We start from the raw sequence: 18,280 nt of genomic DNA, 5'->3' as shown, positions 1-18,280 counted from the left end.
CAGTGGTTAACACTCCACGCTCCCAATGCAGGGGGCCTGGGTTCGATCCGTGGTCGGGGAAATAGATCCTGCATGCATGACTCAACTAAGAGTTTGCATGCCACAACTAAGGAACCTGCATGCTGCAACTAAAGATCCTGTATGCTGCAACTAAGACCTGGTGCAGCCAAAAATAAATAATAAATAAATAGTAAAACATTTTTTTTAAATTTAAAAAATTAAAAGGCAACTTTCTTTAAAAAAATTAAAAATAAAATAGAATAAAAAATAAAATCAGTTCTGTATGTGTAGATAGATCCTTTTCCAGAATCCGATCAGAATCTCCTAGGGAGATGGAGAAACCTGTCCACGGTTTATAAAATGGAGAAAATTAAGCCTCCTTGAAGTCTAGAGTTAGGGTCTAGAGTCACCCTAAATCTTGTTTCCTTACTGATTTTGTAGTCAAGGAGGCAAAAGCATTTTAAATCAGGGTTTAATTTTAAATAAATAAGATCCAGGTTGCCCTTTCATTTTCATGTCACGTACCACAGGATTAACCTCTCTAAGATTTTCTGTGCTATCTTCTTAGGCTCAGACCTAGAAGGCCAGGGCCCATGTTTTCCAAACATGAGCCCAATGGATAAAGCCAATTAAAAAAAAAATCTCTTTAATAATCTTAAAATACATAAAGAATAATTGAAAATATAAAAGTTTAAGAGGGATAAAAAGAAGCACAAAAGATGAAAAACATAGAAAATAATTAAAATAAAGGATGATTTTAAAAGGAAAAAAGTTTCAGCTGAACTTTTAAAGGAGTAGAGAACGTTAAAAAGGCAAGAAAAATGTAAGGTGAGAGCTCAGAATGAAATGAAACAGTGCGAGTTAGAACAAAATACTAAAATAGGGCAGAGCTATACAGTTATAAAACTCTTAAAGACAAGGTAACAATATATACTCCCAGGGACTTCCCTGGTGGCACAGTGGTTAAGAATCTGCCTGCCAATGCAGGGGACACGGGTTCGAGCCCTGGTCCGGGAAGATCCCACGTGCTGCAGAGCAACTAAGCCTGTGCGCCACAACTACTGAGCCTGCGCTCTGGAGCCCGCGAGCCACAACTACTGTGCCCACGTGCCACAACAACTGAAGCCCGCGCGTAGAGCTTGTGCTCCACAACAAGAGAAGCCACCACAATGAGAAAAAGCCCGTGCACCGCAATGAAGGGTAGCCCCTGCTCGTAGCAACTAGAGAAAAGCCTGCATGCAGTAATAAAGACCCAACGCAGCCAAAAGATAAAGAATAAATCCATCTGGAAGTGGTTGGGCAGCAACATCTGCTTAAAGACCCACTTAAGAGTCCTTGAAGCTGGAATAATTTCCCAGCTCAGGGTCCTCCATCGAGGCCACTAAGCGTGGGTTTGGTACCTCTTATATTATTGACAGCCTTCATGCCGTGCTCCTGCATTATTTCCATCATTCCTCCCTATAGCTCCAGGTCGTAGATATTGTTATCCTCATACTACAGAGGAGCAAACTGTTTGGATACGTGCCCTGTTCCACTAGCAGATGGTGGAGCTGAAGCCTGAAGCCCAGCTGATGCCAAAACCCATGCACTATTCTTGATCTTTCTCTGCTTTCCAGGAGACATTATCATCAGCAGCAGCAACAAAGACAATAGCACAATCCCTCGCCCCTTAATCCCTCCCCCTTACCTTGTCAAGATTATCAAATTAGGAAAGACTGCTGTTCTTAGCAAAGAGCCCAGCGATAGTCAATGTGCAGTGGGTACTCTGTGTATCTTGATAACCCACTGGAGTGTTACATTTTTTTATATCTTCTCCCTCCCCCCCCCCTTTTTGGGGGTACAAAGTTGATCCCAGTTATTCCATCATTTACCGCAGTTCAATCTCCTAAATATTTCCCTCATGTGGCCACTTTTCTCCATCTTCGCTGCTACTACCAAGTTCAGGCCACCGTCTTGTCATTCCTTGTATTAGTTTCCTGTAGCTGCTGTAACAAATGACCACCTACCTAGGTGGCTTGAAACAACAGAAATTTATTCTCTCCCAGTTCCGGAGGCCAGGGGTCTGAAGTGAGGACCAAGGTGTGTCAGCAGGGCTGCGCTCCCTCCAGAGGCTCTAGGGGAGGATCTGCTCCTTGCCTCTCTCTTCCAGCTTCTGGTGTCTGCTGACACTCCTTGGCTCGTGGTTGCATCATTCCAGTCTCTGCCTCTGGGGTCACATCGCCTCCTCCTCTGTGTGTGTCAAATCTCTGCCTATCTCTTAGGAGGAGACCTGTGTTTGCATTTGGGACCCACCCAGATAATCCAGAGTAATCTCCCCACCTCCCGATTCTCACCTTAATCACATTTGCAAAGGCCCTTTTTTCACCCTATGAGGTGACATTCATGGGTTCCAGGGACTAGGATGCAGCTATAGTTTGGAGGGCCGTTTTTCCGTCTGTCACACCACTGAACTTTCGCAACCATCTCTGCCTCCTTTGCCCCACCCAGCAGTCCAAGGTCCCCTAAACACGCAGATCAAATCATGCACGGTGGGCTTTAAACTCTTCAGTGTCTCTCACGGGCCTTGGGATGGTCCTGATTCCCTGATAGGGCCCGTGATTACCTCTCTACCTTCCTCTCCCCCACTTTTCCCTTCCACGCTATATTCCACCCCACTCAACTCCCCCTGGTTCCCCAAGGAGGTGGGCTTCCTCGCTCCTCTGGGCCCTTGTGTGTGCCTCCAGCCCTCTCCCGCCTTGTCTCTTTTTGCTGGGCTCATTCTTCTTTTTTTCTTTTTTCCCTTTGGCTGTGCCATGCGTCACACAGGATCTCAGTTCCCCAACCAGATATCGAACCCATGTCCCCTGCGTTGGGAGTGCGGAGTCTTAACCAGTGGACCACCAGGGAAGTCCCTGGGCTCGTTCTAGTTCATCATTCTGTTCCCGTTTAGACTTTGGACTTCACTTCCTCCGAGAAGGCGTGCTCTGCCCACGCTGGGTTGGTCATGCCTTTCTGTGCGTTCAGGCAGAGCTCTTACCTCGATAGGGACAGCCTCTCTATCATGTGTCCGCCTGTTCACAGGATGTGCCCCCTGCACCTGGCATGGCACCTGACACACAGTAGGTGCTTAATAAATGATGAGAATACCCGTGAGAGGGGAGCCTCTACATCCACCCTTCTTGCTGCAAGCAAGAACACATCCATGCAGAAGAGTTTTTGCTGGAGAGGAGTATCAGTGTGAATGCCAAAAGTTCCCACAGATCTTTATTTTTAAGCATAAATCAAGAATTATGTAATTATGAGATCCAAGAAAATATTTTCATGCTTATTCCTTTGTTTTCTTTCAGGCCATTCCCGTGTTTCTCACTTTGCATAATGTAGCCGAAGTTATCATCTGTGGGCACCAGAAGTGTTTTCAGAAAGAGGTAAATGATTACGCAAAAGGCTAGTTTCACTTCCCTTGCTTGAAATTTCAAAGACGTGCTTTTTATGTATGGTCCAGATTAGTGTCTGCCTTTTCCTGCCATCTGTTTCCAGTCAAGCCTGCCTGACGGTGGTCACTAATTTCAAGGATCACGGTTTTGACATCCCTTCAGTTCACCAAACATACGTGGGGATGCTTGTGGGTCTGAATGGACCTCAACCCCAGGCCAGCGCTGAGCCAGGGCCTGGGGGGCCGAGGTAGAGATGACTGTGGGCCTGGATGGTGGGGGGGGGCATTCCCCCCCTCCCCCCACCGCATCCCAGCACCATGAGGAAATATTTGGCGAGCTTCCCACAGGGCGCTGGGAGCTTTAGCCCACTCTGGGGACATCCTCTTTTCTTCCCGACCCCAGCTCTACCTTCCACCAGTTGGAACACGTTTCCTCACCTTCCGGGCCTCCATCCATGAAAAGGGGAGAGAAATGTCACCCACTCAAAGAGTCGTTGGGAGGACACCATGCAGCACAGGTGCTAGTACGTGCTCCCAACACTTTCTGGCACATAGTAGGTGCTTTGTACCTGCTATGTAGTTTACCTATGATTTTTAACGTTATTGGTGGTTTTAGTTTGGTACCTCTTTTGAGAGTTCCTTTTTTCTGACATCTGCCTGTTTCAAATGACTTCACATCAAAATTTTGGAACTTTTAAGCTCGAGAGAGGCTAGTGGGCCATGCAGGCAGCACACTTCTTACAGGTGTGCCGGGGACAGAGAGACACCTTTCCTGTGGCCAAGGCCACTCCACACACCACCGCTCCCGGGGGACCTTTCTGACACATGGATCTGATCATGTCCCCCTACATACAGCCCTTCAGGACCACCCAGAAGCTACCTGGGGGCCTGCAAAGCCCTTCGCCACCTGGGCCCCATCCACCTCTCTGGCTTCAGAAATTCCAGCCACAACCAAACTTCTCACTTTCCCTAGACCATGTCGTGGTGTTTCTCTCCTCTGATCTGTCAGCAAACGTCTTCGTGCACCCCTGTCCCATTCACTCTATGAATATTTCTACATCCCTGTGTACGTGGCCACCCTGCCAGGCCCGGGTCTGCAGTCGTAAGCAAGAGGCATGATTGCTGCTCTTACAGAGCATCAGCCCAGAAGGGGAGCCAAACATTAAACTAAGAATTAGACCCACCTGCTCGATTGTGTGGCCAGAGCAGGCCACTCTGGGGAGGTGACATTAAACACAGACAAAGGATGAGCAGGAGTTAGACATGGGGGTGAGGGGAGGGCTCCCTGGAAGAGGAAGCGGCAGACGCAAAGGACCAGGCATAGGAAGGGACTTGGTGGAAGTCGTTCTGGGCTGTGCGGCTGGAGCTTGATGAGAAAGAGAGGGGGTGCTTAGGACGAGGCTGGAGACGGGCCTCTGGGGCTGAGCTAGGAATTTGGGATGTATGCTGAGTGCACTGGGAGCTGGGAGGAGCCGGATGGGTTATAAGGCCCACAGACACTGAGCAGCTTCACAGTGTTCAAAGCTCCCCCAGTTTCTGCGGAGGAGAGCGGATTACAGGAGGCGAGGGAAGCCTGTAGTGACTCCAGTGAGGTTCCGTACTTCAGGCTAATCTGCCTGCAGTGGGAACCTTCCCTGACACCTCAGGCAGCTTGGGCACCTTCAGCTGACATTTTACTTATCACACCAGCTTGCAATTTCCACATTTCATCAATTCTATCATGTGCTTCTTTTTTTTCACATCTAAAATTTTCACTATCGGGACTTCCCTGGTGGTCCAGTGGTTAAGTGCTTCCACTGCAGGGGGCACAGGTTCGATCCCTGGTCAGGGAACTAAGATCCCACATGCTGCATGGTGTGGTCAAAAAAATAAATAAATAAAAATAAAATAATTCTCTAAAAAATAAAAAATAAGTTTTCACTATCTGAAGTCAGGGTGCTTTTATAGTCAATGGCATGTCCTGGTCTAACGTTTTTGTTTTTGTTTTTTTCTTAGTAGTATAAAAAGTACTAATTTTACAATCAGTGGCATCTTAAATTCAGCGAAATACAGTGTGATTTTCCCTGTGTCTCCGCCTGCTTCCAGCCCTCTCATTGCAGTGACCCTGTGGTTGGGTTTTTTTTTTTGGAGCCCCAGGTCTCAGCCCAAGGACTGGAGCTGAGCTGAAATATTCACTAACTGGTCACTTAGGTTCCAGGAGCTGCTCAGGTTCTGGGAGACTAGTCAGACCCTGACTCAATTCCACTCAAATTCCAAAGAAGCCTTCTTATTCACAAAATGGATACCTTTTGTGTGAATTAAAAATGAAGATTTACCTGGTCTAGGGACGAGATCCAGGCATCTTCATGGGATACTGCTTCTTTCTTTTTTTTGGGGCCGTACCATGTGGCATGTGGGTTCTTAATTCCCTGACCAGGGATAGAACCTGCACCCCCTGCATTGGAAGCGTGCTGTCTTAACCACTGGACCACCTGGGAAGTCCCTTCATGGGGTATTGCTTCTTGATGGACAAGTCAGATCAGGTAGGAGAAGGTGAGGGTGGGACATGGGGCTGGAGGGTCCTCAGTGTATTTCCACCAAGCAGAGCCCAAGGGCCAGACTCCCAGACCAAGAGGACCTTTCCTCGGAAGCAATTGGGTGAATACCAAAATATTGTGAATCTTCAACTCCATTTCATTACTGACACAAAACAACATCATTTCTTGTCGGGGAAAATTAGGAAACAATTGAGTGGGTTACATATCTATTTAGTTATTTTTTAAAAACCCCTTTCTTTCCTTTACGAATATCATAAGATATAATAAGTCGTAGAAAATACAGAGAAAAAAAATGTCAGAAATCAACTGTGATCTTACTTCTAGAGGAAACGACTTCATTCTTTCAGTTCAGACATACGTAGAATATTTACAGAAATGATAAAATACATCCTATTTTTCCATTGATCGATTTGTTGGAATCCCTAAATGCCTCATTTCTCTCCACATGGAACTCAGTGTGTTGGCCGGTCCCTGTTTGCAGATTTGTAGGTGGTTTCTAGTAGTTTGGCGTTAAAATCTGCTCTGTGATGAAGATGACCGTGATATGTGCTTCATATGATTTATATTTCCTGATCATTCAGCCTGGAGCCATGACCAAGCGACCGGGTGTCATGAGGAACATGGTTGGACGCCGCCTCTCAGACTTGACCTGTGACTCCGGACGAGGGCTCTTTGGTCCGTTATGTGTCAGGTTTCCCTAGAATGGCCTTGGGAGAGTAGAGTTGACCTCTTCATGACCTCGCTCCCAGATGATGAGAATAAGCTCTATCTGGGCTGTGGTTCATTGTCACCATCCATAACTAGTTCTTTGTGTATGTGCACACACACGCACACAGTTTGACTCTAAGTTAGCGTGTGGCTTGTGGAATTAGTCTCACTAACTTGCAGATATATTTGTCACGGTTTAACCTTAGAATACAGCTATTCATTCATTGGTTCGCTCGACATTTATGAAGTATATGCTACATGTCAAACATCTTGCTAGGTCTACAGCTACAGATGTGGAGAGACACATTTATCACCCTCCCAGAACTCAGGCTGAATGGGGAGCTGACATGTAAACAGGTGCTGGGATGCCCATAGAATGTCCTATGGGCTGGAACAGGCGTGTGAGTGCACTGGGGGGCGACCGCTGGTAAGTCTGCTTGCAAGGGCCAGATTTGAACCCAGTCACGCAAATGGGTAGGAATTTTCTGGGCACTCCAGGCAGAGAGGAAGCAGCCAATGAAGGCCAGTGGCCTGAAAGGGCCGGTGGGTGTCACTGCAGGACTGGCTGTGACAGAACAGAGTCCAAAAGGGTCAGGCTCTGGAGCGCGATCGCCTGGGCGCACACCCTGTGATCCCGAGCAACTTACCTGATTTCTCTGTGCTTCAGCATCCTCATCTGTAGCACGTAACCCAGGACTGTACATTAACCCGCAGTGACACGAGTCAATATGTGTCGAGCACCTAGGACAGCACCAGCAGTCCTCAGAGCGCGTTAGCTTACCCAGAGCGGCGTCAGCTACTTACTGTGACTTTGGCAAGGTGACTCTTGAGGAGTTATAGTGACCCACGCAGAGCTGAGATGTCGTTGGGACTTATCACTGGGTGATTTGGGGACCGAGGGGCTTGCGGAGGGGAATCCCGGACACAGACCCCTCGGGTGCTCTCGGAGCCTTGGGGGCTGGAGCTCCGTAATGAATTTCTCGCTGGTTTTCACTCTCCATGTCTCAGGTTCTGGGCTCCTGTAGTCAGAGGAGGTCAAAATAAAAAGGACTCTCTCCTCTGTGGGATGGGCAAACTCCTTCAGGCACTAGGGTTGATTTGCTGCCCTGTAACGGAAGCCCCCAAGCACCTGCTGGTGAACATGTCACTCATGGAAGAGTTGAGCATTCATTCTTCTTCCTCCAAACTCTGGAGAGGTCAGCTTTATTTAGCTCAGAATCTTTTAGTGACACGTTTTCCCATGTTGGGGGCAATTATCCAGGTGGGAGCCAGGTCACCTCCGCGTGTGTCATCCTTTCTGTACTGAAGGGATAAGTGTCCCCACCGGGGGGCAGTGGAGTCAAGGTTGGCTTTGCCTTTGGTCTCTGCTGAGGCCGGTTCCACAAAGATGAGAGATAACGTATAAGAGATAACAAAGGATCTAAAGTTGGGAGCCACTGCTTTGTACACACACATCGTGTGTTTATTAAAACAATGCATTGTGGATTATTTAGTCACACATGAAAGCTTAAGATAGCCTTCATAGCAAACCACATGTTTCTCTTGCCAGTGCTTTACTTTTTTTAAAAATTGAGATATAATTGACAGATAAAATTATATTTGTTTCAGGTGTTCAATATAATGATTCAATGTTTGTATATATTTCGAAATGATCAACACAATAAGTCTAGTTAACATCCATCACCAAGCATTTGTATTTCCTGTGATGAGAAGTTTTAAGATTTACTCTCTTAGCAACTTTCGAATATATTCAGTACAATATGGTGTTAACTATAGTCACCGCACTGTTTGTTACGTCCCCAGGCTTTGCTTATTTTATAATAACTGAAATTTTGTACCTTTTGAGTGCTTCATTTTTAAACAATATGTTCATAGTTCACACTTTATCTGAGCTGGAGTAAAAGAAAATTGCAGTTTGTCCTCAACTAGCAAAATAATCCTTCTGAAATGTCCAGAATTAATCTATTATCTTGCCTGACCATTTCCCCTGTCAAATATGAAAAAAATCTATGCTTCTTCCTGCTAGAGCTTTCTTCCCAAGTGCCAAGGACTAATTCCCTTAAACTGACCAATAAAAAGGAGGTAACAAAGGTAGAGTATGCATTAGAATTTCTTCATTTCAGGGAGCTCTAAACGGCAACTTTAGATTTCCCCAATCTGCCCTCTTTTCCTTCTCTCTAGGGGTGGAGTCAAATGTCCCTTCTCCTTTTTTCTGTTTCCTAATTTACACATCATACCAGAGAATTTATGGCAGTGCTCAGGGTCAGAGCTGGATTAATGAAAGGAAAATTTAGAGACAGACCAGAAGAGAAGTTGAACAAGAGCTTAATTTCTTTTCCTACACAGGGTACATTGATTTCTCTCTCCTTTTCATGGTGTGTAAGATATTCGAAGGCTTGGGCGTGGCATCATTTTGCTTTTTTGTGGGTAAACATAGCTCTAATGGTGAGAGTGGTAAAACTACTCATCCAGAGTGCTTTGCTGAAGTGACTCAACTCTGGACCTCTGAGTCATCCTTCATTTGGTCCAAGCAGAAAAAGCCTCAATAAATACTGAAGTGCAGCAAGTTGTTAAGCCCCCAATAAACTTATTCATAATTTATGTGCCTCTTGATCTAAATATTTACTTTTAAGGGGAGCAACAAAGAGTTTTTAAAGACTAACTGTACGTCTCTTTATTTTCATACAGAAAACATCTCCTGCAAAGATCTGTAGGTAAGTTTAAAAAAAAACAAAAAACAACAACTTCACAAACATCTAAAATAGAAGATTTAACCTGATATTAACTTCGATGAGAAACCGTCTGTTGACAATTCATACTTGAGAGTTGACAGAGGAATTTATTACAGACACTTATATATCCCTATTTTGTGTCTTATTCTCAAATTTGCTCTTTTTTTTTCTGAAATATTTTATCCCTAAGGGGAAAACAACTCGTGCTAGATTTCAGCCATTGATGCCCAGAATTTCACTAAGAGTTGTGCAAGACTGATGAAGAATGAAAATGGAAAAATGGAAATGACTTAAAGTTTTAAAAATAATGTTTGAACCTCATTGGGTTTTTAAGAATTCCCACGGTGGAGAAAGTACTGGCTGTGAATCCACGGATCTGAGTCGTGGTCTTGGGCCACACGGCGCCGTGACCGTGGGCAGGTTTCATACCTCTCTGTGCCTCAGTTTCCCCAGCTGAAACATGAACTGGGCTGGACCCTCTGGCAGGTCCCTGTGCTCCTGTTGTGCTAATTCTGACCTGGATACCTTGTCCTCTGGTGGCCTTCCTGCTTCCTTGGCAGTAGCTGCGAAGCTCGGTCCTGAAGATAGAAAACCAGCAGAATGTTTTGATACGTGGATTTAGGACTTTTTGTTTCATATATTTCTGGGCTTTCATCCAATCGTCTTTTTTTTTGCCTTTATTACAGGCTGCTACTTGAAGAAAAAAAAAAATCCCACTGTCAGGACGCATCCTTTTGTTTAAAATATTAGCAGGTGTTAAAGAGAGGCGTTAAAACCCATTTATGCCTGATGTAATCAGGTGTTGCTCAAGGCCAAGTTTGGTGGGAAACCAGGGGCTGCCTCACACCTGGCACTTCTCCCCTCAGCCCTGAGGGCTTGTCTGCTTGAGGGGCTCTAACGCTCATTGCCTGTGGATGGGGAAGCATCCTGCCTCCTCTAAAGCCTCTGTCCACTGCAGACAGACGCCAAAGCCATGAGGGTTCTCCTCTCCCCCAGCCTGCAACCTGCCTATTCCTGTGCAGTCCCAGAAACCCTCCTGGACAACCTCCCTCCTCTCACCCGACCCTGGCCTCCGAATCCCTCAGCAGTCGGGTGCCGGGGGATCGTCTCAAGTCTGTTTGCGTGTGTGCCTTTAAAGTTGGCGAGGCTATAGGAGCGGGTGGATTGGAGTGGTTAGAACCGGTCCCGCGTTGTCCTGCCCTTCCTGAGACCCTGAGGCCCCAGCTCTGAGGGTTCCTCTGTGCCCATCCTCCTGCCTCAGGCCCAGCAGCCGTGCTAGTCTTTTAAGGGGTACACTGTGTGATGACAACAGTGAGGACTGTGTGTGTGGGGGGTTTGTGGACAGAATTGATTAGCATCACTATTGCCAGTGTACTTAGGTGATGAGTATCAGGTTGTTGTGTATTACGTATATATATGTAAGTAACAAAGAATTTGATACGTATATAGAACATATACTGGTGTGAGATGTCATATGATAAAGTCCCCTAACAGTGAAAATGCTGTATTCACTGCCCCCGTTTATGTCTTTGATCCTTTGCTGTTCGCCACGTAATGCAGTGGTCAGAAGGGACCCAACCCTGAATATTGTTGTTGCATCATAAAATGGAAAGAGGGGGAAAGAGCATGTGGTCCTTTGGGTTTTGTGTTTTCTGGTGCCTTTCTTTAGGAGGAGAGAATGATTAGGAAAAGCTATAGGCCAAGATATTTTGGTATATGAAACCCATATACCATCTAAAAACCACTGATTTCTAAGCCAAAAAGGATCTCCAAATCGACTTTCTAATGAATGAGAAAATGTGAAAATATCTGTGATTGGCAATGTTACTTTTTTGTGCAAGAATTATTAAAAAAACCTTTTGTTATGGAAATTTCTAAACAGATATAAAAGTAGACCGAATAGTATAATGAAGCTCTGTAGACTCATCCCCCAGATTCAACAGTTTTCAACTTAAGCCTCTACCCAGCGCCTCATTTCAGCAAATCCCAGGCATTGTAGCATTTTAGCCATAAATATTTTGGTATGTATAAGAGATTTTTTTTCTAATGAAACTTTTTTTTGTTTGTTTTATTTTATTATTATTTTTTTTGGCCATGCTTCGTGGCTTGCAGGATCTTCGTTCCCCAACCAGGGACTGAACCCCTGCCCTTGGCAGTGAAAGCGCCAAGTCCTAACTACTGGACCGCCAGGGAATTCCCTTATTTGGGAAAAAGTTTAAACGGATAGAAAAACTGCAAGAAAATTACAATGAACTCCCATATACCTTTTACCTAGATTCACCCACTGATAACATTTTTTGTATTTGCTTTCTTTCTCTCTCCATATATGCATATGTACATATATATCACATAAAATATGTAAGAATATATACATAATTATTCTTACTCTTATTTTTTTCTGAACCATTTGGGAATAAGTTGCAGGGGTTATGACTCTACCCGTAAATACTGCAAAGCGTATCTCCTAAAAATAAGAATCTCTTGTATAACCACAGTACAATGATTAAGTTTAGAAAATTAACATCGGCTACAATACTGTTATGTAATATTGAGTCGATGTTCAAATTTGGCCAATTATCCCGATATTGTCTTTTATAGTAATCTCTTCCCCCAAAGATGTCATGTCTCTTTCGTATCCTTTAATCTGGAACAGTTTCTCGACATTTTATTGCCTTTCATTGCCTTCATAGTTTGAATAGTGTAAGCCCATTGTTTTGTGGACTGTCCCTGAATTTGGGTTTGTCTCAGTGTTTCCTTGTGATTCAGTCCAGGTTATGCATATTTGGCAGGAATACCACATGAGTGACGTTGTGCCCTTCTCAGTACATCATATCAGGAGGCACATGATGTAGCTCTGTCCTACTATTGGAGATGTTAAGTTTGATCATTTGGATAAGGCGATAAGTTTGCAATGTGCTTTCTGTGGTGTTTTCTTATTGGTAAGCGGAATAACTGTAGTCTGCTTGCCCAATTTTCCACTAGTGTATTTTTGGGGATCGGTAGTTTAAAGAAGCCTTCTTTTTTATATACTGTTTTTCTCAAGTGAGCCAGCTGTGGTTTTGCACATGTCCTGCAAATGCCTGTCTCTGGGAAGATGGCTAGCCGAGCCCCAGAGAAGAAACTGGTGTCAGCAGAGCACATAATTGAAAACTACATGGGTAGTGAGGTTCTCAGAGGATGAACGGGGGAATTGGGTGTGGTCTCATGAGATCTTTGCCTCATCCGAGCTCCAGTCTGTGTATTTCAACCTCCACACTCTCCGGGACTCACCCTTGATGTTGACAAGTGAAGCTGTGTGTTTACCTCCTCTCCACAGTGCCCTCTTCCTCCTGGCTGCCGCAGGGTGCCTGCCCTTCAACGACTCCCAGGTGAGTTCAGGCAGACTCACTTTGCCTTCCAGGTATCTCTGAAGCCTGCGTGGATGAGCAGAATTTCCGAATCCTTCCTTTGAGAAGCAGGATAGCCCTGGTCTATACAAAGGCATGTAAAAGCAAACTTTTGGGGCCCTAGGGCACCTTTTGGCCAGGCCAACAACTCTCCTCAGGTCTCTGCCTTCTCCCAAGGCTGCAGCAGGGGAGCCCACAGACCTTGGGCCTCTGGGTGCCGCGATGGGGGTGGGCCACCCTCTGTACCTGCTGGGAGGACCTGCATGTCCAAATGACTCCAGCCCCACACACTGAGGCGAAGTTGATTTTCTTTTCCTCTCATCCCAAGGGTCTCATCTGCACAGTGATTTTCACTTTGTCAGACTGAGTTTTTCTTTATTAGGCATTGAGAACCCACCCCCACCTCCAGGAGTCATCTCATTTCGGGCTCTTTTTTTTCTTTCTTTTCTTCCCCAGCATTTATTCAGTTTCCATCAAGTGTTAGGCACCGAGCCAGGCTCTGGGGGCACAAGGAGGAATTGCTGTCATCCAGGCAGAAGTCGGAGTCTAGTCAGAACAAAGGGGAGGGGGCAGACGATGAACAGATAATTATAACACAGGGAGGCCAGGGCTCTGTCCGGGGAGGTGTGGGATCCTTCGAGGCTCAGAGCAGGAATAGGGAGCTTGCTGTGTGCCAGGCTCTGTGCCAATGCTTTAGTGCCTTATTTTATTTAATCTCACAGCAATTCCACAAGGGTAGCAGCTATTATTATCTCCATTTCATAGCTGAAGAATAGCGAGGCCCAAAAGGTCACCAGCTAACAAATAAGTGGGGATTTTAGAATTTAACCCAGATCTTTCTTTTTTCTTTCTTTCTTTCTTTTTTTTCTTTTTTAAGTCACTGATCCTTTATTTTGTTCCAGTTAATATATCAAGTATTAGTAACATGAAAGCTATCATATATTGAACACTTGTGTGCCAGGCACTGTGCTAAGACCTTTGTATACTCTGTTTCATTTAATTCTCACAACAAACCTTGAATAGTTAGGATTCGTATTTTACAGAAGAAGAAACAGACTTAGATTAAAATAATTTTTTCAGCTGCTTGGTATAGTCAGTGTGTAGATGGTGGCACAACCAGTCTTCAAACCTAGACTTGTCTGCCTCCAAAAGACATGTTTTTAATTACCATGCTAGTTTATAGCAGATGGGCAATAGTCTTTTGGATGTGGGGAAGGGAAGGGGGTAAGAGAATTAACCCAGATCTTTCTGATGCTGGAGCCAGGCTCTGCTTACTGTACCTAAATCTTGAAGGGTGAGGAGGAGCAAGCCAGGAGAAGAAGGCAGGTATGGACAGAGCCCTAGAGGTGTCCTGAGTGGCCTGTGATTCAACTTTATTGAGCACCTACTATGTGTGCGTCCCTGGGCAAATTCCTGCCCTCTTGGAATTAATCATCTAGTGCAGGGTGGAGACAAGAGACAGGTCACAAGTTAAACAGAGTGTGTCGGGTGAGATAAATGGAAAAAATAAGGAAGGGCAGAAGAGGTGGGAGTGCCCCTCAGCTGAGTTGGCCAGGGACGTGCAAGTTCTCTTTCTCTGGAGGGGGATGGGCAGTGGATGGGACTGGTTGGGTTGACAGGAGCTTGTCACAGGGATTCTTGGGTGTCCTGAGTTTGGATTTCATCCTGAAGTCACTGGGGGATGACTGGATTGATTTTAAGCAATAGGCGGCACCATCAGGTCTACTTTTTAGAGATGCAGTGCTGGGGAGTGGGGGGGATGGGGAAAGAGATGCTGGAGGCAGGGAGCCCTGTTAGGAAATGTTGTAGGCAACTGGGTGAGAAATAAGGAGGGACTGGCCCAAGGCCCCAGAGTCCTGCCTGGCACCATGCCTGGCACTGTGCACTGATGTTTAGTGTTTCTGATCCCGTTTGTCTGTACTTACAGCCATTTTTTTTTTTTTTAATCTTGTGTTACAGTTTGATCCAGATGGTTATTTCTGGGCTGTAATTCACTTATTCTGCGTAGGTAAGGGTTTTTTAATAAATTTATTTATTTATTTATTCATTTTTGGCTGTGTTGGGTCTTTGTTGCTGTGTGGGCTTTCCTCTAGTTCTGGTGAGCAGGGGCTACTCTTTGTTGCGGTGCGTGGGCTTCTCACTGCAGTGGCTTCTCTTATTGCGGAGCACGGGCTCTAGGCGTGTGGGCTTCAGTAGTTGCGGTGCACGGGCTCTAGAGCGCAGGCTCAGTAGTTGTGGCACACGGGCTTAGTTGCTCCGCGACATGTGGGATCATCCCAGACCAGGGCTCGAACCCGTGTCCCCTGCATCGACAGGCAGATTCTCAACCACTGTGCCACCAGGGAAGCCCCATCAGTAAGTTTTTAAAGAAGTCTTACTGAAACAATTGAGACTTATTATTCCTTATCATATATCCACTTTTTAGTGATCCTGGACAATAGGAAGATTAAATCCAAGGTGTCAAGGTTAAAATTAAATGGGCATTTTTCTGGTTTGATTTTCCTGTTTTGGAGTTTTCCTGAAATGTTTGCAGTTTCCATAGAGTCTCACCTTTCTCGTGACAAACATTAATTAACTCGCCAGGGCCCAGGCTTCGCTTGCTCAAATCCACTTGTGCAGTGCTGGTTGGTCTTCTCTAAAAATGGTGAGAAGAGATCCAGATGCAGAGGTTTGTGTCAAAAACACTCTCTTTCAGCAGTATACCAAAAAAAAAAAAAAAAAAATTAAGTGGGTGAAATAAAAGGATCATCTACTTTATTTCAAACCAATGTTTCCTATCTGTAGTCTTAGGGGGATCAAACAGTGCCCTGACTTTGTGACACATGGGTCAGAAGTCCAGCGGTGTTTCTCATGTGCACCATCAAAGGAAATCCAGGCTTCCTGTTAATTGTGTCCTTCTGGGGACCACGAGCCTTTCCAGCCCAGCACTCTCTCTATGAACTGCATCATCTGGGGGATTACCGAATGTGCATCCTTGAAATTCTCCGAAGTGCTCTTGGTCGCCCCCTATTGGCTGCGGGTGACCCTTGCAGGGAAGAGGGGCCCTTCTCCCTGCAGATTTCATGCTTCCCAGGAAGCACCAGCCGCTCCCTCCACAGAATGCCACGTGCCAGTGACTTGTGTTGCTTCCTTTCCAGGGGCTTATAAGATACTACAGAAATCCCAGAAACCCAACGCGTTAAGGTAAACTTTTAAAGTTTGGTGAGTCGTCATTTGGTTAAAGGAAAGGGGTGAGACCCACGGGGTCGTGAGCTTCTTCCTTCAGCCAGAGACTCCATGAGTCCAGGATGGCGGGAGGGCAGCAGGCCGGGTCCATCAGTACCTGAACCACCGCCAGCGATGTGCGAAGAGCCTGGAAGTCTCTCTCCTCTTCCTTCAGGGCGGCTGTTTAGATGACATTTTGACAAAAATTGCGTGACCGGCTGCCTTGGGCTCCAGTTCACTTCCTGCAGCTCAGAGGCACAGTCTTTTTTCTTGTTTCTCCAACCCCTTCCTAACTTTAGACCCAGAAGTCTCCCCCGTCACCAGCTCTGTTCTGGGGTAAAATGAGGCCTTTGTTGAGGGCAGTCAGTGGAACAGAGTTGCTGAATGTAAATGAAAAAGATGAGAATTCAGGCCTCGGTTGGGCTGGAGCCACCAGGTCAGAGCCCTCCACTGGCCAGCTGGCCCCTGGGTTTCGGGGCCGCCTGAGGGCCACAAAGAAAGGTCTGAAGGGACTGACTCCTGGGAGAAGGTTATACATGCTGAGGGTATGTGATGGGTCCCTAGAGCACCATTTTTTCTTTGAATAAAGTGTTTTTTCAGCAAGAAGCCAGTAGAGTTGTTAGATAAAATACAGGATACCCAGGTAAATTTGAATTTCAGATAAGCAGCGAATAATTTTTTTAGTTTAAGTATGTTTCATGCAATATTTGGATCATACTTATACTAAAACATTATTCTTTATGTGAAATTCAGATTTATTTGGGTGTCCTGTATTTTTATTTGTCAAGTATGGTAGCCCTAGAAGCCAGTCCAGTGACCTGAGAGAGCTGACACTCCTTTTAAAATGGCAAATGTACACATAATCGGCCACAAGTGAAAATGCATGTGATAGTACTAAATTGGAAATGTTTTTAAAAAACGAGCCAGGAAATGGTTTTGAATATAAAGTACTTTTCTTAGTGTTTATTAATGATTTATAAATGTAGGAACTTGTACATAGATCTAATTTATTAATGGAAGAAAATGACTACTTTGTGTATGTTAAACACATATTATCTCACCTTTTATTTATTTATTTATTTTTCTCATTTCTTAGTGACATTGACCAGCAGTACTTAAACTATCTATTCAGGTAAAATATATTTTAAATTTTCAAAGAATAACTCATATTCTTCTAGAGCTAATGGATTTTTGTTTTCCAATAATGTATATATTTTCTATTAATTAATTTTTTTTATTGGAGTATAGTTGATTTACAGCATTGTGTTAGTTTCTGCTGTACAACAAAGTGAGTCAGTTATATCCAGTAATATTTGGATAAGGGAGATCTGAGCCAGTGTGCCTGCCTGCCAGGAAGGCAAGCTAAATAATTGGTGAGATGATCAGAATTGCGGAAACTAAATAGTAGTCCTGCCGTTAGGCCAGGCAAGAAGGGCTTCCATCCAGCCCCACACTTCAGAGAGCCATGCCTCTCCCCAGGGCATATGGAGTCTGTAAGGCTAAGAGCCCACACCCTTCCTTCTAGACTGGGACTTGGAATTTCCTACCCAAGTGGATTCCAAGGCCTCCCTGGGTCTGTCTTAACTCATTCCAAGACCCAATGGATGTCCAAAGAAAGGCTGTTAGTATGAGGGATGTGGATGGAGGGTGGGCTTGCAGACTGAGGTGTCCACACACACATGTTTAGGTCCTTGGGTGCAGGATGGAGCCTGGTGTCGGGAGAGAAGAGGGTGCACTGGGAGCCGGGAGCCAGAGGCAGGATCTCTCCACACCGCCACCTTCTGACAAGAAGCTCCACGGACTCCAGGAATTCTAAATTTTAATCTGAACTTTCAGGTGGCTTTGAAGGTGTATTTGTTAGGGTAGGATGAAGTTTGAGGCTTGATTTATAATATTTAAGTGTAGTATATGGATTTCCATTTGTACCGTTGCCCCAAGCCAAGTAAAGAATAGGGGTTGGCTGCTAAATAGAATAGCTGGGGAGTATTCTTGCATTCTGAGAGCCCCACATGGTGCACTGAGGGACCCAATTGAGAAAGTGAGGTTTTGCTCTCCAGAACTCAAGTTTGCCTAATGCAACAACATTCAGTCCAGAGGACCAAGGTCGGAGAGGTGCCTCTCAGCCTTTGGCCACAAGGATTTCTGCAGGAAGTTAGCTTAAAACGTTCAAGAGCTGTGTTCTCTACCTACAGGTAAAGTTCCTAAATATCTTAGTATTTATGAAAATGCCTTTTTGAAGACAGGATTCAACCCAAACATAGCTGGGGCCTCTTTTGTACTCAGTGGAACAGTCATTAGTTC

General features: G+C 45.2%; 1 protein-coding gene across 6 annotated transcripts in view; it reads left to right on the top strand.

The window, feature by feature from the left end:
* TMEM241 (transmembrane protein 241) overlaps nucleotides 1-18,280 on the top strand; it is a 106,662-nt gene that overhangs the window by 34,032 nt on the left and 54,350 nt on the right. For all 6 annotated transcript variants that reach the window (XR_005016209.1, XR_005016208.1, XM_036823368.1 and 3 more), the window contains exons 5-10: nucleotides 3,327-3,404; nucleotides 9,346-9,371; nucleotides 12,706-12,757; nucleotides 14,735-14,783; nucleotides 15,913-15,958; nucleotides 17,076-17,111. Coding sequence is in view for 4 of the 6 variants with exons in the window: in XM_036823368.1 (XP_036679263.1) it covers nucleotides 3,327-3,404; nucleotides 9,346-9,371; nucleotides 12,706-12,757; nucleotides 14,735-14,783; nucleotides 15,913-15,958; nucleotides 17,076-17,111 (287 nt within the window). In the remaining 2 variants the exon portion in view is untranslated. The remainder of the gene's footprint in view (nucleotides 1-3,326; nucleotides 3,405-9,345; nucleotides 9,372-12,705; nucleotides 12,758-14,734; nucleotides 14,784-15,912; nucleotides 15,959-17,075; nucleotides 17,112-18,280) is intronic.

The sequence above is a fragment of the Balaenoptera musculus genome, chromosome 14 (genome assembly GCF_009873245.2).
Source record: "Balaenoptera musculus isolate JJ_BM4_2016_0621 chromosome 14, mBalMus1.pri.v3, whole genome shotgun sequence".
Lineage (NCBI taxonomy): Eukaryota > Metazoa > Chordata > Mammalia > Artiodactyla > Balaenopteridae > Balaenoptera > Balaenoptera musculus.
Note: the sequence above shows the minus strand (reverse complement) of the source record. Positions and strands in the feature narration are given on the sequence as shown.